Source organism: Chanos chanos, chromosome 10 (genome assembly GCF_902362185.1).
Source record: "Chanos chanos chromosome 10, fChaCha1.1, whole genome shotgun sequence".
Lineage (NCBI taxonomy): Eukaryota > Metazoa > Chordata > Actinopteri > Gonorynchiformes > Chanidae > Chanos > Chanos chanos.
Window position 1 is genome coordinate 20,213,284 of NC_044504.1, and position 25,320 is coordinate 20,238,603.

Sequence of the window (25,320 nt, forward strand, 5' to 3'; positions counted from 1 at the left end):
GGCCTGCCACAGGGTCACTCAGGGGTTAGTTATCCAGCTTTGTCACCCACACCAGCTCCAAGGCACAGTGACCGTATGACGACCTTGACAACTGGTCTCCTAGGAGATGTGTTTTGAAATTGTCAGCAGTTGAGGCTTCCTAATTCTTTACCACCAAACAGGCAGGCACGTGCTCTCTCAAATGCTACAAGCACTCATTTCATGATATCATCTGACATAAGTCAAACAACAAGTCAAAAACAAGACCCGCCTGAGAAAGCTGATGGGGTTATGCATTTATCATGTTTGTTTTTTGGGACTTTTGCAGCACCAGTGCTTTGTACATAAGAAAACAATATTATGTCCTCAATAAATAAAAAAACAGAATTTGCTATTATATATGACAATGTTCCACAGTAATGCCCCTGTATTACCTTCTGATCCAAATCAGTATAAATGTATCAAATTATCTGAGCCTGTGCTGCTTACAATCCAACCAAGTCCTCTACAGCTGTCTGGTCTATTTGGAGATTAGACATGGTGTTTTCCCACATATGAAACATTCTAGAACATTCTAGTCTCTAATATAACACGATTATTAGCGGACAGCTCCCCACATCTGTATGGAGGGCCTTGACAAAAAATCAAAAATACAAATCTCTCTCTCATGTCTTATAGCTTAACAGAACTCACTGTAGAGTTATGTACTAACTACAGTCTACACATTGCACATCAACAAAATAACAATAAACTGAATTGTGCAAAAACATTGCAGCCCTCATTCTCATCTTGTCCATGATATCTTCCTAGAACAATGTCCACTTTTAGCCTCTTAGCAGCAATTTCATAGATTTTTCTTTAAAAAGAAAAGAAAAGAAAAGAAAACAAAAGAAAAGAAAAGAAAAGAAAAGAAAAGAAAAACTTCTGCTCTTAGGGGAAAAACTGCTCTGAGGGGAAGCCCTACAGCATGTTGGAATAGGAGAGAACAAATAGTTCTCCATCTATAGAAATGTCTGGAATTTTTACTGAGGGGGAAGAGCGATGCTATGAAGCATTTTTATTGATAAAAAAACTCACACACCAAACCACTTCTGATCAATGACAGCAGATATAAATAGACACGCTGTTTAAATAACTGTAGTTCGGATTTTGAGGCAAGGGTTTGAGGGTGACATTCAGAGAGATATGGCAAGAAATTATCAAATCAAGAGTTATGCACACCTTGCAATTCAACTGCAACAGTATCTTTGTCAATGTCAATAAATACATTTCCCTTGGAAATACATACATGAATATATTTAGAAGAAGAAAGTGCAAAAAATGCTGTTTGATTCCATTTGACACATGGCTGATTTGAATATTTAAGCAAATCCATCAAAAATTTTCTTCTTGAAAGTGATATGAATCATTTTTTTGGAATGGAAAGTATGAAAATGTAAAAAATGAAATTGGCACATAATTCTTGCATCAGGAAAGGTCATTGTAAGTATTTTTTGACTGGGTGTAGAATATTTGAGCAAGAACCGGGAATTGTCAGATTACTGCAGGCCTTTTGGCCGCCTGACTAATTAGAAGAGGGAGAAAGTTGCATTTTTCCCCTATATGCTGAATATACCTACTTTACCTACAGAGTTTTTCTTCAGTAGAGATGACTGCCCTTTTGGCCTACAGCTACAGTACAACATGCACAATTGAGGTATTTCAAGCATTGGCACTTTCACATGATTGTTAATTTGTGAACTAAATTTTGAGAGAGGGAATGAACACATGAAAATGGGATGACAAAACCCCAAAAACCTCCACAAATGGAGGTGTAAGCTTTGAGATATCACTCAGGACTCAGATAAACACACACACGCACGCACGCACGCACACAGACACACACACAAATCAGTGAATGAAAAAAATGGCTCTAACATCTTCATCTAAAAGACCTTTTGCTGGTTTCAAAGCCTTGAAGTGTAATAGCACTTTGCTAGATCTGGAAAATATAAATGCATCAGCTGGGGCTTTCAGTCAAAACAAAGAACAGCTTTACTACACTAGAACTTATATCCTTTTTCCACAAGAGGACACATTTGTTTTCCAGAAAAATATCACTGATTGGCTTGGTAGAGTCATATGAAACAGTGACAGTTTACCTGAACCCACTGTGGTGTGGTGTCATAAAGTAGTCCTAACAGGTTTTACAAGTGGTCACAATAATATAATATGAACATGTGAAAAAGTGGAGCTATCTGGCTGTAATGATACCTCACATTAAAAGTTTCTTAGCCTCTTACTAAAAAATTACGGTCGCATTTATCCACATCATCTCCCAAAAAAGCCTTTAAAGCTACTTGAGACACCTGTTAAACACAACTTTATGAGACTGTTAACTTGAGCCACAGTCACAGGGTTCAAGTAAAGTGCTGCTCACTAACTTCATACATTTCTCAGTGACAGAGTTGCTTTAAGTGTTCTGCTGGCCCTGGGCTTGGAGCACATCACTGATGATATTCATTTGAATCCAGAGGTGGAGAAAATTTGGGGTTAATGTTGACTGAAGGTGATAATGATGACGTGAGTGGTGGTGTTGATGTGGAGAGGGTCGGTTCCCTCCTGAACTCAGAGTCGTGTCTGGGCCTCAGGGATGTAGATTTCGATGCTGTCCGCACGTTCACTTGCTGAATTCTGCCGGAATGACGCTGCCCGTTTGGCTGCCATAAGCCTTCTTCTGGCCTCCTGCCGCTGTCGGTCCGGTAGGTCCAGCGACTTCTCTCGCGTCACACTCTTCCGCAAAGTCTTCTTTGGTACAGGAGGCGGCAACTGTTCATGTGCAAAAACATGCATTTTCTTTTTGTACGTTTGAGTGCTAACTTGTTTCAGACATGTTAAGCAAAACATTTGAAATATTTAGCAAACTTCAGTGTAGAATATCTATGGATTTTTGTCAGTTGTGTTTCTAATTGGCCCGTTGTATCAGCTTTGAGAATGAACATTTCATAACTTTAAGGCAACAGCAAGCCAATCAGAGTGAAAATAAAAAAATGTAACCCATAAAAGCTCACCTTTTTTACAGGGCTCTCAATGAGCTTCCAGCGATTGCTCTTGATCCGCTGCAGCTCATCAAACTTGGAGGTGACATCATCTATGGAGAGCTGTAGGAGGTCCCAGAATCCAGCCAGGTCCTGAGAGGTGGGTCTTGGCATAGCACTGGGGTCCTGCAAACACCAAAGCAGTTGGTAGGAAAAAGTATTGAAAGGTACTGTGAATGAGATCAAGTTATACGCCCCCCCCCCCTCAACACACACACACATAAACACACATAAAGACATATACACACAAGAAAACCCTTTACTAAATGTGTTACACAATCCCAGATGTAACCTTTGCTGGAAGCCTGCCTTCAGAAGAGCTGAATGCTTGAAAAGAAGAGAGTATGCTCATGACACTTAAAGACTTTGGTCTTGTTTTTGCAGAACTCCCCAACACCAAAATATTTGAAAACACGAAAAGCCGATCATTTGATGAACTGATAATTGGTATTTAATATACATGTGTAAGTTTATTCTGACCTTCTAATTTAGTTGACAAATATCTGAACTAGATGTCCTTCCTGTATGTCAGTGCAAAAGGCCAACATAAAAAAAGTAAGAAGTATGTTCCACAAAACTTAATAATCTCTTCTATTAAACTCACAGAAGAGTGAGGATCATTCCACAGGACTGAGATTTCCCATTTCATTGATTTTGTCACAATCCCATACATTTTAGGCTCAGCAAAACCTTTCTTCTGAAATCTGTGTTCTTCACTAAAGGTTAAATGAAATTTCACCAAGTTTATTGGAAAATTCTGTATGACTGACACACTCATAAACAGTATCCATCAAACTATATAACAACAAAAAATGGTGTTGGCCTTGCAGTATTCACCAGTTTTGTCTGGGGACTAAACTGGAGTAAAAATGTCAGATTTCAGATTATATCGTGTAAAGTGCCTGCTCTTTGACTTTGACCACCAACTTTGACTTTGACTTTGATTCCAGTGCATTACAACTAAGAAAGAAAAACATAGTCCTCATTAGTTTCACCTACTCTCACTATCTGTTTGATGTTATCATGCCAGCTGAAGCCATAAGCTTACAGTTTTTCTTATGTCATGGAAAATCACACAGAGATGAGCAGGAAAGAAAAAAAGGGTGACTGTGCACTAAGTGTTAAACATTGGGTTTTATCAATATATCAGTAAAATATATTGAGATATATTAATAAAAATATTGAAAATTGAAAAAAAACGATGGCAAGAGAAACAGTAGCTGCAAGGATTCACATCAAAGTAGCATGATATGATCTCATATTTGGGCATTGTTTATCTTTCTCATTATGTTGATGTTTTTAAGTGTTTTAAACTCTGGCTGCGTAGAAATCAAGTCTGGGAAAGAATAACTTCATCCACCCTTCTAAAAAAAAGAGAGGAAAAAAATAACTCTATTTTGTCTAAAGGGTTTTGTATCCTTGATATAATTATCAATAATCCGTTTAATATGATAAACATCAGATTATACTGAATTATTAGTTCATCTTTCTGAATTGGCTTAAAACGGATGTCCTATCAGACAAGATTGATTCTGAGGATGTACCATTTCAGCTAAATCTGACATTGTGGTGACACATACAGTATCTACTGAGATATAATAATAAGATACAACATGATATACATGTTAGGAATTTGGGAATTTTTGAGCTTGAAAAATGGACTTGCTGTTACTGGATTTGTTTGATGTTAATAATGTGTTGAGCCTGATTCAGATCTTTTCAGTGTTTTAGGCAATCATCAGAAGAATGTTTCTTACAGTGATCTTTAAGCAGTTATTACACACGCTTATCACTTTCATGTGCATACACAGAGTGTTTGTTTTTGCACATAAATTTGACACGCGCATGCACACACACAAACACACACTCACACACACACAGATGTAGATTCACACTCATGCACGTGCGTGCACACACACACACACACACACATGTTCTAAAAGCCATAGCTGACGTCTTAAAATACGTTGGTAAGTTTTAAGCTGTGTTGGTGTCAGCATGTGACTTAATCCTTTAGGTAGTTCCAGAGTCGACGAGAAAGTCCCTTCTTTTTCTCTTGAAAGCTTGTAAAAGTCCTGCTTTGGAAAGTTATCCCCTAAGAAAGGATGACAGCCTCAGCAAACATAATTTGGCAACTTCTTAAGCCTCTTATTTGCAACCGTTACATTTTCAAACGGACCCAAATCCATGTTCAGAAACTGTTTGCCTCGTTATTTGGTGTCTGATTTATGAAGTGAACAAATTCAAGAGCTCTGAAACTTTGCATATGTATTATGTAAGAATTTATTTAAAAGAGACTGCACGTTATGTTAAAACCCAAGCCTGTTTGAGTACTGCTTAAGTGTAAAATGTACGAGAGCAATGCACATTTAATTTTTGTGGAATAAGCTTAATATTATTGCATGCAAGAAAATAGTTGTGTCATTTGTTTTAATTCTAGAAAAATATAACTAGAAGCATTGTTTCTATTGCCTTAATATGGACGTTACTGAGACAGGTTCTGATGGAACATCAAGGTATTTCTGGTATATCCACAGTTAAATATACCATCTGACGAGTGGATATTTACTGGCAATTAAGCAGTCTTTAGAAAGCCGAAACTAAAATGACCTGAAACACACTGGTGTTCTACAAAGACTAGAGTGAGATAACATCCATTTGACCATCCATAAGAAAATATTACACGGTAGACGGACACACTACACCAGTATTGATTTATTTTATAATGTTTCATTCCCTGTGGTGGTGCTTGATTGTCAAACATTTTTGTTCTCCACAGGTTGATGCTGTCAGAGCAAAGAGATGCCCATGGAGGGAAATCAGAACCTGTCTGGATAAATCTGTTGGACAGCTGAATGACCAGAGAATGACCACAGTGAACCGCAAATAATTTAGGCTCTCCATTCAAGTTCAAGTTTTTAACATATTCAGATAGCATACCAGATTGTTTCTGAGATATAACCACATACAGACCACGCAGAGACACACAGACAGAGACACAGACACAGACACAGACACAGACACAGACACAGACACACAGACACACAGACACACATACACACATACGCTTTCATGCAGGCACAAATGATCAAATAGGGTAAACGTGTGTGTCGTGGTACATACCAGGTTTTGCTGACACAGCCAGTAAAATTGCTGGAATTTCTGAGACATAAGAAGCTGTGCACTGCCTACAGCACTCCGGATCTTTCCTAAGACTTAAAAATAAGCATCACCCAGTTAGTCAAGATGTAAGAACACACACACACACACACACACACACACATGATTAAAACAGACAGCGTATCTCCTCTAAGATAATCATGTGGTAACACTGTAAGTTGATAAGACTGTATTGATTTCATCATATTGTGTAGAACCAGAAACAGAACATATCTTTGACACTTGCCACTTATGAGCACACTCACAGGAACAACTGTCTGTATCATACACTTGGTCAGAGGACCTCAGAGCAGTTGAAAAGAACACACACACATACACACACACGCACGCGCATGCACATAAACACTCATCACAGACAGAGGTGCCTTTTCACTGGCAACTGACATACTGCTAAACTCTCTCTCTCTCTCTCTCTCTCTCTCTCTCCCCACTCCATTCTCAAGGCCGTTTGCCATGGAAACAGGCAACTCAGTTCTAAGTGCCGCATTCAGTATCAACACCCACCCATTCAGTGACTGCATTACTCCTACCCACTCACACACACACACACACACCCACCAACAACCATGAACTCACTCTCCTCTGACAGATCATTCTCCTCTGCCTCTCCCTCCATCTCTTTGCACCATCCCTCCATTCTTTTGGTCTCTGTGTGGAGTAGCTGCATGAACCAGCTGCCGTCCCGCCTGCAGGAGGGCGAGACGCGGCCCGACTCAGTTGCAGAGGGTGGGGTCACTGTCACTGCTACTGGGGGGGCGACAGTCTCCCTTGGCGATGGCTCCAGCCAGGGCTCTGGGCTGCGCTGAGGACTGGTGGGCTCTGGGGTACCACGGTAGTCCTCGCGGTAGCTAAAAAGACCCTGGGTGCGGACAGTGCGCACGGCACCATACTGCGTAGGTGTACTGGGCTCTGAATGGCGCTGGAAACCACCGCCAAACTGCAGGCCCTTATCCTCCATGGCAGGAAAGCCCTCCAGCTCAAGGTCAGCCTGCACAGCTGCAGTCACACTGTTAGAGCGTTTGAAACGGCCCTGTCTGATTGAGACACGACACAAATGAAATAAGGTAAACATGAGGTTCTCCACAAGTTTTGCGATGTTTGCTCATTTGCTAGAATGAGGTTAGTAGAATGAATATATTTTGACGTATCATATATGCCATGCAATGATGTGACATTCAAATCAAGTTTATGTCACAAAAGCCTCACAATGATGTTTATTAAACAGTTATTAAACTCAAAATAATGCACACACACACACACACACACACACACATCAGCAAAATAAAAAGAAAGAAACAAAACCTATGTACCTTTTCTCATCCTCCACTTGGATCCCCACTGAGTGGTACTCTCTCAGCCCTTTGCTCTCTGATTCAGAGTCTGTGGCTGCCTCCACCTAAAATGATCAGAGACAACAATTACCTCATTCAAATCATTCATAGGTGGAGCTGAATTATTGGCTCAGGGAATGCACTGCACCTAACTATAAATGCCTGATTTACCGAGGCACCAAAAAATATAACTCAACTATGTCCAGATGATTAAGCAACATAACACCGTCCAGAAATATTAAAAATTTCCAGTCAAAAATCTTCCTTTAGTGTGGAGAGCTAACCAGGACAAGAAATCCTGATATATAGCAGTCATACAGGTTTTGTGAAATTATGCATGGTAAAAATGACATGAATTTATTTTAATTGTTAAGAATCTGATACTTTCCTTTTCGTACCAATAGAATTGTGTTTAATGAAGAATCAATGCATTTAACTGAAAGAAAATCACACAGTGTTAACTCACTGCTTGTATAAGGCAGAACAAAACATAGTGTGAATGAATGAAATGACTACCTATAGCTACTGATTTCCTCATTAACGGTTTTAGTGTAGATGCAAAGCTGAGGGTTGTTTAAAGGCCTGTATCTCTCCAAATCTCCATGCTTCACTCTCTTTCTTCCCGTAGTTTTGCACTCTTTCTTACTCTCTAGTCCTCTTTTTCTACTCCCTCTCTCTTGATATCCCTTTTCCTGATGCCTCACTAATGCTGCCCACTTTCCCTTGAATTTTCACACTGTCTCCACTCTCTACACTTCGAAGTGACACTAAAAGTGAAAATGTGATTCAACTGAGTCTGGTCAATTTAGAAATAATCACAGAAACAAGTCATGAGTCATGTTTGGGCTTGAAGTCATGAAACTACTTTTTGGAATACGTTTTCTCAACCAAAAAATCCTCTTCTATCTCTGCTCATGTGGCAGGTGCAGGTAGTGTGGATTAATGCATCAGAGCTATTAATGCACTCTCTGAGCCTGACTCATGCACAGCCTCTGCAAAAAACAGCCAACAGGAGGCAGGGGTACTGGAGACATCAGTCAGCTAATTCCATTATTTACTGCATTAATGGGGGCTTAATTTAAAAATTGATTTTCCCTTTTTAATCCCAAACATCTGAGAAAAATGCATATTACAGCATCTTCCTCTTCCTCATCACCCTCCATCCACTTTTAATGACTCGACCTTCAGAATGAACTCCAGCCCATTCACATGCAGGTTCAAACAAGCAGGTTTGGAGCTAGCTGTTCATTTGAAATCACCGGCCGGAAACTGCCACTGTAGTTTACTTTTCAGTTAGATAATGTTGTGGGTGGGGAAAAGTAATTCAGACCCAGATTTTTGTGCAAAATTGAAATAATTCATTTGTCAAAATGGTTTTGTGATGTACATAGACTGACTGAAGTCCAGAATCATGATACTCCCACGTCCCAGAAACAATTCTAGAACAACTACCATCATTTTCTCATTTAGTGTACTGGTGTCAAAAAATTGTGTCTTTCCAGATAATTTTCTTTTGTAATTTTTCATTTCACAGCACTTGCTGTGGAAACGGCATCTAGCAGCAGGCACAGAAATTGCTGTATAATTGAACTGATCATTGTTGCTGTGATCATAGTGATGGGCTTTTTGGTGGATCGTAACTGTTTTCAATATAGATAGCTATGACAAAGTATGCCTGTTGGCCTTTCCTTTTGGCAACACTTCCCATGCGAAATCCTCTTTATAATATAGCATAGGTATATTTCTAATGCTTGTGAGTGTGAATGATGACATAGACATGCAAAATTCCAAATAAAATTCTGTAACAATGCTTTTATAGCATTGTGATCATAATAAAAGAGTTCATGTGGCAAAACACTGAAGTGTCTGAAAATAGAGACTACACTGATATGAAGGATTATGATGACTGATCATGGTTGAGGAAAACCATCTTTTCTTAGCCATGGAAATTATCTGTGAATAAGCATAACGGTTAATAAATGCATATAAGATCTTTTTTTTTATTAAGTCAGGTAAATCCCTGACATTTGGTGTATCATATTACACCCTGCGTGTTAACCTCCATTTAAATAAACAGATTTCAGCCATTTCTACAAAAGTTCAATCAAAAATTGTATGTTGACAGCAGTCTGACTGTGGGTGAGACACAGTAATGTAGTAATGTTTGACTAAAACTCAGTTAAAATCTTCCTTTGTCTTGTGCCCTGCTGCAATGGTCCAGATAATATCAAGGAAAATGTCAAGTTAATGAGGAAATGTCAGGGATTATATCTCAGAGAGAGAGAGAGCTAGCCTCAAAACTCTAATTTTGCACTGGGAGCCAAAGCCTGAACTGGTTCCAAGTTTCTTAGCTCTGGCTCAAGTTCAAGAACATTCTCTATGACATCACTGCCCTCTCCTGCCCCTGCCCTTTTGCCTACAGATATTTCTATAGCTTCTATCGAGACAGCGCTGTCCTTTTCTTCATGTTATTTTCCTGATCTCTGACACTCTCATTCTTTTGGCTTTGTGAGCAGTGGCCTGTGCTTAAAACAGTGGAGAAGCTTCTGATCTAGGACCACGTCAGTATATGTGAGATACAGAGGCTTTCCGGTCTAAGGAGCACCTGCATCAAGAACATTCAGCTATAACAATGACTGACCCCATGCTGGAGTAACTGTGAAACACACACACACACACACACACACACACACAAACACACACACTCACTCATACACACACACACACACACACACACACACACATGCAAACATGCACATGGGAGCACACACACACACACACACACACACACACACACAGAATAAAATGAGAAAAGATTAGACAGGTGTGGAAAGTGTAAACGCATGCATTTTTCTTCTCCTGCTCAGACCCCTTTCCTCCGCTACTCTTTGTCCATCTGTCATCTTTCCTCAGACAAATGACAAGATTGCTTGTCACTGTAAACAACCCATCCCAATCTGTCAGACATGCAGCATTGCCCACATGTGCACGCACACACACACACACACACACACACACTGAGAGACAAACACAGTGCTACCATGAACCCTGGAGACTAAAATAAAAGATGGTTAGCTTACAGAATAAGCTAGTGAAATATGGGAACAAACAGCATGTTCAGTTACACTCAACAAACTCAAGCTTACTGTTTTACTGCAGTGGTGACCTATTTTCATGGTGTGTTCCTTCAGAGCAGTGTATTTACTCAATTTATAAAGTCTTATGAAAAATACAGTGGGAATGTGTGGGCTTGTACACTGTATTCTAATGACACTGACAATTACAGAAATGTAATATTAATGAGTGGACCTACACAGTGGAGATTTCTGGAGCTGACATATGTATCCAGAGTTGCCCCAGTCCCCAGTCACAATCGTGATGCTGGCTGTTTGGAATGATGAAAATCTCGACTGGGATCACTTATGTAAGGAGAAATGCATGCAGGTGCATTCTAGTGGAGGGAGGCTCTTGCAAGCAGTACTGTTCAAATGTTTCAATATGAGCTGACTTTCACACTGCCAAGGATCAGTAATCGAAAGTGCTTTTGTATTTCACACACATCACTAGAGCCAATTTGAAAACCAATATAATTCAAGACTGTCCTGCATCCCCCCTCTCTCTCTCTCTTTCTCTAACTCTGTCTCTCTGTAAAAATTCTTCCATGGCATATCTCTAGAACAAATTATATGTATCTATTAAACCATTTACACATTTTCAATGATGTATGTTGTTCTACTGAATTTATTTATAAATTGCATTATTTATGTATACATCATTACTACGACATAGGGAATAAATAGACTAACAAAGAGGGTGAAGCAGAGAGCTGTTATGGTTAAGATTTACTCTTATCATACTCTTAATCCATCAGAATAAGAATGTACATACATACAAACAGAGAGAGAGAGAGAGAGAGAGAAAGAGAGAGGTATCCTTCCTTTAGGCTCTAATCTCTCTATCACTCTGGCTGATTATGGGTGAGGTAGATCAGTGGTGGCGTTCCCATGCTGACTCTCACAGACAGCAGTGCTATTGTGTATGCATGCCTGCCACAGAGCAGCACAGCCACTTAAAATCACCATCCATCAATACTGACAGTCTACCCAGTCAATGGCCTCTGCAAATAAACCAACAGGTAGTGCAATACACCAACACACCATGCTCTTGAGGAGAGAGAGAGAGAGAGGGAGAGAGAGAGAATGAGAATTGAGTGATTAGTTAAGGTATTTGTAATACGAATATTAATATATTTGCTGAATAATTTGGAATTTAAACGACTGCTAAATTAATAAGATTCACAGAGACTGTGAAATGAGTCACTTCTAATAGGACGTTGAAATGCTGTACATAGGGCAAAGGAGGTTGAGCCATTAAACTGGAATGTACCAACATTTTCCACCATTATCACAACTTGAGTAGTTTCAATTTCTCCTATGCTCCTCTTAAACAGTTTAAGACTAACTTACATGGCAAGCTTCAAGCAATCCAAGGTGAGAGATTTAAATGTCTGACTCTTGATGTTCTGGAGGTTGGATCCTGTGAGGGGCTGATGAATAGCTAATGAACATGCAGGTTGTGCTGGTGGCAAGGTGAGTAGGCCTGCATACAAGTCAGCAGGAGCCAGGCAGCTTCATTCACAGACAGACCTGACATTTACACACACCACAGAGAGACGACACCCCTCATACCCACACATGCCCTTGGCCAGGGAAAAGGACGGGGGGCTGGGGGGGGGGGGGCGCTGAGAGAGAGCAGGTGAATGAGTATAAAGCTCTTTTCAGATAAAAAACCAAGCACACTGTCAGATTAACTTTTCCGGGAGTGCTGGTGGACTGCCTCTTTCACACTTGCAGTTCCAGTGCTGGAACATTACCAGCTGCAGCGTGTTAATATCTGACATGAAATTCCCGGAAAGGCAGCGTACTTCCAACATGCAGGATGGATGACACTTTGCTTTGAACACGGGAGGGGTGAGCAGATCTTACTGAGTGTTGATTTGCTGACAGTGTTACTAATTTAAAACAGGTTCTCTACATATGATACTGGATTATCTTATGTTACACATGATACTGGATAATTTTATGTTACACATGATATTGGATTTTTTTTATGTTATACATAATACTGGATTATCTTTTGTTACATGTGATAATGGATTATTTTATGTTATACATGATACTGATCCCTCATCACTGGACCACTGGCTTTTAACTGATTTAAATCTCCCTGCTCAACTTGCAGTGAGCAAATCGCAGGACAAATAAGCTATCAGAAACAACAAATACGTCATCAGATCTTCTATCCATTCTATTTTATCTATCCAACAATGTTCCTGCTTTTGTTTACGCTTGAATCTCATTGGAAAATTGACAGTAATGTTACTGATCTCGGTCTGGTCAAAAATTGCTGGATCAACTTTCCTGACATTTCCGCTCCAGTTTGCATTCACCCATAATGTCGTCCTGATAAATTGCTGGAACAGTTACAGGTAAAACTGCTTGTGTTAGAGTAGTTTAAGAGAGTGAAAGAGAGAACCAGAGAGGGAGAGAGAAAGAGGAAAAAAAAAGAATGAGCATTGAGAGTAGGAGAAAGACTAATCAAAAACAGAAGTGCATTTTTCAGAAAGAAAGAGTGTGTGAGAGAGAGAGAGAGAGAGAGAGAGCGAGAGAGAGAAAGAGAGAGAAAGTGAATGAACTTTCAAGGGGGGAGTGAGATTGCCAAGTAAAGGGGAGAGTAAGTGAGCAAGACAGAAGTAGGTATACCAGGGAAAGGTAAGTGCTGGAGAGAGAGTCTGAGAGAATGGATGAGCCACAGGGAGAAAAAGCATGAGAGTGTTTGAGAGAGACATGCTGCTGGTCTGAGTTGAATTCTAATTAATGGATTGCGGTACTGTGACTCACAGGTTGCTATTTTTAGAGAGAGCAACAAACACAGACACTGCTTTTTATCAGTTGATTGTGTGTGTTTGTATGTGTGTGTGTGTGTGGTAAGTGTGTATGGAAGATTCTCTGTGTGTGTTTACCTGTTTTTGTGTATTGTACGCTCCTAAATTATTGTCTTTGTGTATGTATGTATGTACACAACCACCTCCACGCCACATTTCAACTATGTGTGTATAAGACAACTGACCTGTATCCCTATAGATGACCTGGGAGTTTTCAGATATTCCTCAGCCTTGGACACCAGAACTGCCTTGTCACAGGTCAAGACTGAGCTGTGGCTGTCTGTGGACGGGTGCCGTTTGCTCGCCATCACTGCGGCTGCTTCCATAGCGATAGTGACAGCCTTGGCACTGTCCAAACTATCTGTGGAGTTGTAGCGGGCCCGAGCAAGACCCAGTCCGTCGGGGGACCACAGACCCCCGTGAGGTGTCCGTCCCTCGTGGTAGGCATCCTGGGTGGATTCAGTGCTGCTCTGGGCTGTGACGGAGATGAGCGGCTTAGAGGTGGTGCGAGGAGGCACAGGTGGAGGCGTGCGCTTGTATGTAGGAGTGCTGGGGGTGTAGGTGACCGCTGTAAAACGAAAGACACATAAAACAAATGAGGTGAATGAGTAGGTGCACTGATGGGACTTCAGTAAAATTAAAAACCAAGGAAACGCACTGCAGTCAGTCGGTCAGTGATAAAAGAGTTGTGACTGTTCAGAAATGGGATTTCCTTGCTAGATAAACCAAACATTTATTTTAAGTAAATCAAGAACAGCCATTATAAAAGTTGGGGAAGGTCAAAGTATAACACTAGCAGGAACTTATTATATCACCATATGTATGTATCTGACTGGAATTTTTGTAAAGACCGAGAACAGTGTAGGACATAGGAACTGAATACATTTCACAGTAGTGAAGTACAACAATGCAACAAACACATTTCAGTTTGTGTTTACACCCATTAGTTAATTGTTCAGACGAGACGGTGGTCAGTGTGAATCACTAAAAATGTCAAAGCATGACTCAGTAACCAAGGGCAGGTGTCCCTTATTTGAAGACCTCGTGTGAAGACTCTGATGAAGACTGCTGACAGTTATCTTTCTCTCATTCTTTCATCCATGATGAGCGAGGGATTAGCATAGGAAGTCTTTCATTCAAGTGCAAATGAGAGTGAGTTCCTAATCCGCACAGATGGACTTGAGCACTTAAATGGCTTTTTTGGGGGGTGTAGGGGTGTGGGGGGGTTGTCGACTTTTTAAAAATGAGTCTTGAAGAGGGTAATACCATAGGGTTTATCAGCTGAAACCTACAACCTCCACCTCATTCTACCTAATCTAGCTACTTATTCTACCATCTGCTTATTAGCTTTGGTGACTTCTCTGTTCTTCATGTTTTTACTTTTACTGACAATATGGAGGATGGGAGAAGGTGGAGGGTAGGGTTTTTCATTTACTCATCGAAACACAGCTAATTACACTGCATCCAAACAACATAACTCTGTGCTGATTTTTCATAGACTTGTGATTACACTGGCAATATGACACCATTATAATATGTATTTGATTGTGACTCTACACGGCCATTTGTCAGCCATGTAACAATATGGTTACAAACCCCTTGAAAACGCAAAAGTTTGAATGCTTAATTGTACATTCAGTACATTCAGTAGGAATGTTTAATGTCTCCTGATGCTACACAGTCAAAATTCAAATAAACTGTAAGTACATATCCTGAATATATACTGATTGTGAAGTTGTGTTGTTGACTGATATGTTAGGGAAACCTGACTTAACTGCCACATTCAGTGTATTGGATTTGGTTAAGACCTGCTTTGATCTTTTATATCAGTAAAGAAAAACACAGACTTACCGTCTGATATTCAGGCAATTCCACATGAGAGGGAGTGCTGTTATACTGTATATCAGCACAGCTGTGATCCGGTCGTAGGCACAAGACAGTAGGCCAAGTGCCGAAGATAATCATAGCCGTGCTGATATACAGTACAGCATGACTTCGAGAGTGACATTGTTTTTATGCAACAGTTCCACAAACAAAGCTGTTTATCAAGTAACGGTAGTTTGAGACAACAAATTATGGGGGTTTTTTTTGTCGTTTGTTCGGCTCTGCCAACAAAAATAGTTCCTTCAGGATTGCACTTAAGGGGCGCACAGTGAGTGAGTAGTGCTTTTGCCTCACAGCAAGTAGGTCCCTGGTTTGATTCCTGGCTGGGTGGTCCTGACATCTGCTTGCCTAAGTAAAAAACCCACCACACACCAGTGACGGAAACGTATCCACATTTGTGCTGTCGGTAAATGCGAATTAAGTTTGCGTTGGTGTAATCAACGATTGCATCAGAGCATCTGTAAAGCAAAGTGATCCGTAATAGTAAAACGTACCAGTGCTGTTATAATCTATTCCAGCACTCTTTGAATTCTCTTGTCCAATCAAATTACTCGACCAAACTAACTGTTGTAAGGAGAGCTATATATTTCTACCTCAACTCAGTGAAAAAGAATCATGACTGAAGCCAGCAAAATTCTGAACCTACTAAAAATTATACGGCAGATATTAAAGGTGTGTCAGCGTTTTGGCAAAGAGGTGTGATAAGATTATTTCTTACTCTTTTATTGAACAGCACCAAAAACATTTGAAAACTGGGAGTGAGAGCGTTTTTCCATTTTCCCCCTAAATGGGAAGTATGCGTGTGTGTGTGTGTGTAAGAAAGAAAGAAAGAGAGAGAGAGTGAGAGTGAGAGAGAGAGAGAATTTTAAGGGTTGCATAGACTGCATAGAGATAAAATGCAGGAGCAGTCATGCAACAGTGGGTCCAGATATTAGCATGGCTAAACCCAAGACCAGTACTCCAGAGTACTCTGGCAGTACTTCAACAAATAAAGGTAAATGTACTGTTATTTATAGATTGGATTGGACTCTCTTTGTGAAAGTCATCAACCTCAACCTTTATCAAAACACCACTATAGGTGCTTTTCCACTGAGGTTCAGGAACTTTTTCAAGTTCCCAAGCTAAACAGAGCTCTGCTTTGTGATATGGTGCCCAGCATTGCTTTGCGATGAGTGTATGCCAACAGTGAAATATTTTTTTTCGAGTTCATACACTGTCCCACCATCTGTAACTGGTTTCATGCTAATGAACCAGTGTCTGTGGATTGACACCCATCTATTTGTTTTGGCTATGTCAAGAGTGGTCTAAGTTATGTGTTTAAATGATCTTGAATTTTTAACATCCTGTCTCCATTGCTGGCCACAACTACTCTTTTACTTTACATAAGAAAGTAAACAGCATAAATCAATTAATCAAATTTTTTTTGGAAAAAAAAAAAATTGCAATTACTTTAGAGTGCAACCTCTTGAGTGTGTGTGTGTGTGTGTGTGTGTGTGTGTGTGTGAGCGCGAGCGCGCGTGTGTGTGTCAGAGAGACAGAGAGAGGAGAGAGAGAGATGATTCAGCATGAGTCCAGAAATAGACATTATTACCAAACAAGTCATGCAATGGGAACTAATAATTCTTGCCTAGTCTTGGCTGAGTATCTCTGCACAGAATAGTCATTTGTTAAATGAACTGGAGTGGAGACAGCAATCTCACATCATCAGAGAAAGATACATATGTGTATATTCGTTGAGTATCCCTTATCTGAAATGCCTGGGACCAGGAATGTTTTGGATTTTTTTCGGATTTTGGAATACAGTATTTGAATATACATAATGAGATATCTTGGGGATGGGACCCAAGTCTAAACACAAAATCTATTTATGTGTCATATGCACCTTGTACACATTTTCCACTTGTGGCGTCATGTCGGTGCTCAAAAAGTTTTGGATTTTGGAGCATTTTGGATTTCAGACTTTCGGATTAGGGATGCTCAACCTGTATATATATATATATACACACACACATTTATACAGAGAGAGAGAGAGAGAGAGAGAGAGAGTCTGATAAGACTGAAGATGTTTAGCTGAAAGTGGTAACTATAATGTTTGATACTTCTTTTTGGTCTTTTAGAGATTGAACCAGAGAACCAAAATCAAGTATCACTTACCTCAGAAAATTCTGAAGATCTTAAATATTCATTACAGATTAGCACTGCGTTGCAACATTAGTCCAGATTATTTTACTGTGATTAAACTGCAAACACTAACTGTTTTATTAGGTATTTCCTTCTTCAAGCTCTGCTGTGAGGCTCTTAGAACTTGAAATGAACTCTAAAATGGCACCGTTTTCATTGCCTGTGATTTTCTTCACACAGAAAAACACTGCCTTGGTCAACACTTTAGCTCCTGCTCTGACATGCAGTCATGGTCTCTCAGGTTCAGAGGGAACATTACAGATATGTACTGGATATAGCTCAGGTAAAGACATAAGGAACACAGTGAGTACCATTCAGCATTAAAACCAAACTGGACAGTAAGGTTTGTTCAGCTACTTCAGATGTACTGATTATGATTCAAGAACTCTCTATCAATTTCTATTCATCAGAGGTTTGCAAGTGGTTTTAAGGACCAATCTGTATGCATCAGAGGTCTGAAGGTAGCATTAAGGCTGGAGTGTGCCTTTCCCTCCCCCCTCTGTCTCTCTATCTTTGTTTCTGAAGGGAGGTTTGAGGGAAATGTCATTAAACATGTTTCCTGGATTGAATTTATCATCCTCAGAAAACAGTGGCTGGTTTTGCAGGTTTTTAAAGCTATGCAAATACACTGGAGAGAGGATTAATGGAAAGCTCCATTATTGTCACTGTCACTGTCAACTAGTCTCTACAGTACTCTGCCATCCTAGGCAGGGGGTAGCTAAATCACTCACAGCAATGCACAGCCCTAGATATCCAAATGCTTAGCAGCCAATAGACAAGTCCAACCCTGAACAAGGTGTTCAAGAGGACCCACACACCATTTTCTGTGTGTGTGTCTGTGTGTGTGTGTGTGTGTGTGTGTGGTTTTTGAGGGGGAGAGGCATATTTGCAAAACTACACAGTAAATAATTTGGATATCCTATGTTTCATATTTAATATTTGTGTGACAGGTTGTATGTGAAATTGTGATGTGGTGCACAGGATTCAAAACTGTGAAATGGTGAAGTGGGAGGCTTTGTGTGGTTTTGTTTAAGCCAGATTTGGTTTGACAGGATGTTGCCTTCCAGGGACGCAGTAAAATTACCGCCACCAACTGTGTGCTCAATAACCAGACCTAATGGTTTCCACAGGATCAACTAAATTCAGAAAATCTCAAAGACCTTAATTGGTTTGCGCTCTGTGTTTAGTCTCTTGAACCCAAGTTTTATTAACACTGGACAAAGTTTTAGGGCCGTTTTCTTTTCTAATTTAATTAGACATAAATTAAGTTTATCAGGCATTCACTTCGTCATACCAGGAAAATTCCACAGTATAATCTTTTCAGAAACACATCCTGGCTAAAATGTTACATGGAGCTTTATACATCTATCGCTCCATGTTTTGTACTCCTGCTTTGACAGAGCAATTAAGGAAACAGGACATTTTTCATGGAGCTGCTTTAAAGGTGCCTAGAGAGCGGCCGGAAGAGTTGGTGCCAGCACTGGCACAGCAATGACCACGGAAAACTCGACATGGCAGTCGCTCTGGTGATTAATGTAGATGCCCTGTCTGAACTTATGCAGTAAAACAGAGGCACTTGCTGAAGCACTGTGCCCTGACCAGATGGATGGTAAGACCATGACTGCCTAAATATAGAGCAGTGTGCAGCTGGATGAAAGGAATGTGGGTAGAGAAAGTGTATATGAGGTGTGTGTGTGTGTGTGTGTGATTGCGTGTGTGTTTGTGCAACACAGGTAGATAATTGTTAAGTATAAGAGTCTGGGATAGGTATTTATGTATATGTGTTTCTGAAAGTGAGAGAAGGGGAGGACAGAGAGATACAGAGAGAGAGAGAGAGAGAGAGAGAGAGAGAGAGAGAGAGGTGGGTGTAACATTGGTCAAAAAGTTCACAATTTATGTAAAGCATAGAGACATACTCATACAGAGAACAGCACCATTAAACAATGCCTTACACATCTGTTCATCTTAAAAGTTCATTCAAAGACGAATGATATGAAAAAGAGTTAACGTGACAGAAAAATAGAGGGAGTTTCAAATTCCACCATCTCTCAGAGACAGATAAGCACTTATGCACAATGATTTTTTTAATACTGGTTCACTACAATGTCTCAAGAGGAAAACCAGTCAAAGAGCAAAAGTGAAAGAAAAGGAGAGTGTGTGATGGGGCTTGCAACAACTCTCCTGCCATTAGTAACGAGTTGATGAGCTTCACTTAGTTGGATATTCATTGGACTAATGCAGATGTTATTATTCTCATAACACTGCTGACCATTTTCATACTCAAGACTAATATGTTCCTCTATCTGGGCTTTGAAGATGAACTCTTCAAATGACTTTTAAGCCATTTAAATGAACACTGAATTAGCATGTATTGACACATGTGCGTAACAGCAAGCTGTTCATTTTTGTCATGTTTTGACAAAACTTTCTCGCAGTGCCCGCTTTGAAAAATGTGACAGCAGAAAAAATATTTTCGCACTATAAATTGAATGAATATTTGATAAATTGAATGACTCTAAATATTTGAAATATTTCTTCATGAATGACAACTCCACTAAACTATGCAACAAACAGACTTGTAATTGTACATTCTTTTAAAAAACACTTTTTAAAATTTTTTTATTTTTATTTTTATAATTCTATACTTTGAGCATAATTCTCCTGAGCAGACATTCTCCACTGAGCACAGTATGGAATCTATTTGAAAATGGGTAATGTATCATATCTGTACAATCTTTATGTATAATAACCTTTAAAAAGTATATGGTTGTTAAAGACATTGACACCACTGGGCTTAGGGTAATAGTTTACCTGGAGGTTGCTGGATAGGTCTGTCCACACTGCCTGAGGAAGGGAGGCGGAACTGGATTCCTACAATGAGCAGATGCCAGACATTATCCTGAGACAACCCCTACCTTTCAGAAATAAACACCCCCAATGTATAATTGCAAACTCTGGATCTTACCACAATTTTGCAAAGTATGCCACATACCACAAACAATGACCATGTTAAAAAATGTCTGGTGAAAAACTCTTGCCAAGTATATGGCAGACATTATGATAATGTGCTACGTTGATACATATACACTGTATCGTTACTGGGTTAGTTTGCCTGCACAGTACAACTGTACAACCGTCAGTTCAAACTTTAAATAAGGGTGTAATGCTTTTGTAGTTAAATTATAACTTTTTTTTCCCGGGGAATTTGTAATTACATAGAAGTTCTTGGAATTTGTAATTACCAGTTAACTAATCCAAAGTATACCACACTTAGCATACACTTGCTATGTCATTACTATTAGCAATATTGTTTGTCAGAAGCAATACTGTACGCCATTTATTAGCAATATTGTTTGTCATGACACAAACAATAGATGCACTGTATCATACAGGCTCCACTATCTCATTTGGCTGCAAGTACTCTCTCTACTCTCTTAAAGCTGTAGATTGTTTTTCCCCCCTCAGCTACAGAGTTTTGCTGACCATATGGGGCAGTAAGAGATCACTTAATTCCACAGTTGTCATGGCAGACAGCACAGCGTGAGCCTTTCACTGTTCACTTAACACATGATTCACATGGACCAATGGAAGGCATCCAAAACAAGGCCTCCTGGTCAAAGTAGCTATAAAATAAAAGTGCTGTGAGAAAATCCACATGACAATGATCATCATGCCTCTGCACTAAGAAGAGGAAGAAGAATATGTCAGAACACTACACTTGTGCATAGTAGTCTCTGTTTGAAAATTGCTCAGTTTATTACGTTTGAAATTCAGAACATTCAACAAATAGTTCGGATTGTACACATCAAATGATAGGAGAGGGACAAACTGATTAAGTGAGTAGGGGAAGCAATGAGTATGTTTCTAGATTGAAAAAAGCTTGAGCAGTTGGCTACATTTTGATGCAGTTCATCTACCATACAGAATTAAGAAGTTTAGAGCAGATGACTTCACCCGTGGGCATATTAAGTGTCAGTTGTAGAAACAGAACTGGATGGGGTGATTTGCTAATCCGCTGAACTTTTTAACATCACGGAAGGCAAGCATGAAAAGCTCACAGTGAGTTTATAGCAAAGAAAGGAAAAAGGCAAAATGGTTGAAAAATTCACATTCACATGCCAGCAAAAGGCACACAATGAATAAGAAGCCATAGGAATAGACAGTGGTAAGCTTACACATTGCACAGCATATTTGGATGAATCTCTGTATCTTTCTAGAAGAGCAAATGTGTGCCTATTTCATAGGTATTTATATATTTCATAGATATAGATATTTATCTGAATGTTTGTCAGGTACTAACTTGTACAAGAAATCACACACCCTGGGGATAATACAAACATCTGTACTTTCTTCTGCTACAGTTTTCCCTGCACTCAACAGTACCTGCAGGATTGTTTTAATCTGCCTGTATGAGCTAATCACTCCCTGTTCAAAAAACAAACAAACAAACAAACAAAAACTCCCTCGGAAAAGCACAGGGCAGCTAAGTAGATTTGAAGATGATTGTGATTTGCCGTAGCATAGCATATTATAAGGCCTCAGAATGAGATTTAGAATAAACAAAGAATCAGTCCGTGACGTTCCAAGCTACAAAATTGCGCCCTTATTGGCATTTGACTACTGTATGGAGCATGGAGGAGTTGCTCTTCCCAGTTAATTTTGATGAATGACAACCATGCATATACAGGGAGTCTTTAAAGTTTGTACTAAACAAATCACAGGTCACAGTAAGCTGTATGTTCACAAACAATTAACTGGGAATGAGATTATTATAGTTTTCTTCTTTTTTTTGTCCAACGTTCTGCATACTTTTCTTATTTGTGTGTGTGTGTGTGCGTGTGTGTGTGTGTGTGTGTGTGTGTATAGAAATCAAAATCTGGTCAAAAGGTTTCTATTGTGCAACTGCGCAAACTGTCTTCTTGATTTGTCTTCAAAAATATCACAGTTATAAACCAGCAAGGCTCCTGCCTTGAAAACTTGAATAATTAATTCAATGATCAGTCCAAAGTTTCTCCGCAATGTCTCACAATGAAATAAATCATATAAACTATCATTTGTCCACATCCAAAGGAAACAATGGTCATAAATCCCAAAATGTATTAAAGAGGTCTGTAGTATGCTTAAGGAGTCTTTGGTAAAACCTTTCGAAGTTCATCACCTGTTCTGTGCCAGTTGCATTAGAAATGTCTGCATGTTTTACAGCTTATACAGTTGCATGTCTGAGGTAAGAGAAGAAAAGTATCTCTGATTGTCCTGGTTCCTCATAGACAGCTTAACAGAACAGACAAGGCTCTTGTTCAGAGGTTCTTGTCCACTGACTATCACAGTATATTCCAAAATACATGTCTTGGACAAACGGGTTAAGAAAGCACAGACTCTTCGGTAACAGAGAGGACTGATTTGTCTAAAAGCCTCAACTTCTCTTCATGAGTCATTACTAACTGTCATATTAATAATTGCTCTCTCAAGAACACATACATTGTTGGTCAGCAACAAGCTCATGCTTCAGACAGGTCTCCAAACTTCAGATATTCTCCTAAAGACCATTTACAAATTAAGAAACACCTTCGTTCATAGTTCTAATATCAACAATCCTATTGTACTTCCCAGCGAATCACAGTTGACTAATGAAATGCTCAAAGAGACAAGGACATGTAGGACATTTCAGAATTGTTGGAGTATCTTCTGTGATATATCTCTACACTGGCACTCCTTGTCATCAGTAGCCGTGGTTGCGCCCGCCGCTGCCACCTTATCCACAGGAAATCTCTGCACGAAGAGGACCTGGCAGGACTGCTCGTATCCACAATGGTCTTTAGGGTTCCATCGTCAGGTATCTCTGCCTGTGGGACATGAGAGGTATCCTGGAGCTCCAGAAGTGATAACTTGAATGGGTGCACAGTCGCTGGGTCTATAGTGCCCAGTCCAGATGGGCTTGTGGTCTCTGGATCCTGCATTGACATTTCTGCAACATTACAGGTCTCAGGATCAAAAATATCAGATTCAATTGAGCACAAGATGGCTGAAAACAGAGTCTCTGACTCCAGTAGGTTAACAGTGGCTGGGTCAAGAGTTTCTGGCTCAAGTGGGTAGATGACAACTGGCTTAAGAGCATCTGGCTCACCTGGGTGAATAGCGGGTGGGTCTGGAAGAATTGGCTCAGTAATGTGTGTGGTATCACAGTCCAAAGGGGAAACTTCTGCTGTGCACGCCAAGCTTGAGCTCAAGAGGCCTGGTTCAAGAGGGCTCAAAATTTCTGTTTGTAGTTCTGGCCAGCACAGAGCAGCCACATCTACAGGTTCAGAAGATGGAGGGCTTGGTAAATTTGACTCTACAGTTTCAGTATTAGTCCACATAAAGATACTGTGGTCAAGAAGCTCAGGTGTTGGTGGATTTGGAAAAGTTGGGGACGAAGGTTCCAGAGGAGATGCACTGTGGAGTTCTGAATGTGCTGGATCAAAAACTGACAGAGCTTGGACAGCAGTGTCTAAAAGATCTGCAGAAGTGAAATCAGAAACAATTGGTCCCTCAGATCCTTGATCTGGAACAAAGGACTCCACAGGTTCTGGAGTTGGTGGGTCAGGGAATGTTGGATCCATTTGTCCTGAACCCTGTGAAGTTAAAGATTCTAGACTTGGCCATTTTAATACTTCTAGATCCACAGATTCTGTAATTATTTGGTTCAGGACAATAGCGTCTGTATCTAGATCTGGTAGATCTTCAACATTTGGAACAACTGGTTCTGTTAGTTCTGTTTTGTGCACAGGGTCTACTGCTGATCGTTTTAGGACGGTGGATTCCACAAGCTCTGAAGTAGGTGGACTTGGAAGGGTTGCATTCAGAGGGTCTGAAGTAGGTAGTGTCAAAACAGTGGGATCCAGGTGTTCTGATGGCGGGGACATGTCTGGAGAGCTAATAATGTCAGGGTCCAGTTTAGGCCATTGCAATTTGGCCACATTCACTGGATCTGAAGTTGGCTTTGAAAAAGCTGGGATTACAGTTTCAGACTTTACATCTGATACTGGCTCTAAAGTGCTTATGTCAGGGCACAGTTCTGGCCAGTGCAAGGTAGCCAGGTCAACAGGCTCTGGTGCTGTCTTGTTAGGAGGATGTGGATCAATGAATTCTGACATTTGAGAACGTGGGGCAGTCGGAATAAAAGAACCTTGCGTAGGGAGATTCAGAACATTTGTATCCATATGATCTGGTGATTGCATGCTTAAGACATTTGGGTCTACGGGAGAGGGACAGTTTACAGCTGCATCAGCTGTGTTTTGCCTTACCAGGTTCCTGTTTCCAGCCTGGATACTCACTGACACATGTGTGGTCTGCTGCTGACCCTCCTTACCCCAGCTTGGTGACCAGGTGTTGTAGCGTTGCGTAAAGCTGGAAAAATTACTATTGAAGGCTCTGAGCTCAGTGCAGAGGTCCCTCCTGAGCTCAGCCAGTTCCTTCCGCATGGCTGACACGTCATCCCTCCACTGCTGACTGAGGGCCAGGGCCAAGTCTGCCGTCTCCTGAACACTTGCTTGAACAGGTCGTGGTTTGATAGGGCTGTTTTTTTTGAGCGGGGGCATTGAGTGTGCCGTGGACATGGAGCGGTAACTGTAACGCCTCAGGGGCTCATTTTCTCTTCTGGGATGGTCTATATCTCCGTGGGCCAAAGAAGTTATCTCTGCCTCCTCGTCTCGTAAATTGTCCTCATTAAGCAAACTAGTGCCTTCCAGCATATCATTTCCCTCTG

The 25,320-nt window shown here is 40.3% G+C and overlaps 1 protein-coding gene across 1 annotated transcript in view; it reads right to left on the reverse strand.

Annotated features, from left to right (window-relative positions):
• Positions 1-2,586: 2,586 nt before the first annotated feature.
• Positions 2,587-25,320, reverse strand: part of dlgap2a (discs, large (Drosophila) homolog-associated protein 2a) — a 45,272-nt gene continuing 22,538 nt past the window's right edge. The window contains exons 6-11 of the mRNA XM_030786315.1: positions 13,697-14,079; positions 7,547-7,632; positions 6,813-7,270; positions 6,180-6,271; positions 3,030-3,182; positions 2,587-2,814 (exon numbers count right to left, since the gene is read on the reverse strand). Of these exons, the coding sequence (XP_030642175.1) occupies positions 2,587-2,814; positions 3,030-3,182; positions 6,180-6,271; positions 6,813-7,270; positions 7,547-7,632; positions 13,697-14,079 (1,400 nt within the window). The remainder of the gene's footprint in view (positions 2,815-3,029; positions 3,183-6,179; positions 6,272-6,812; positions 7,271-7,546; positions 7,633-13,696; positions 14,080-25,320) is intronic.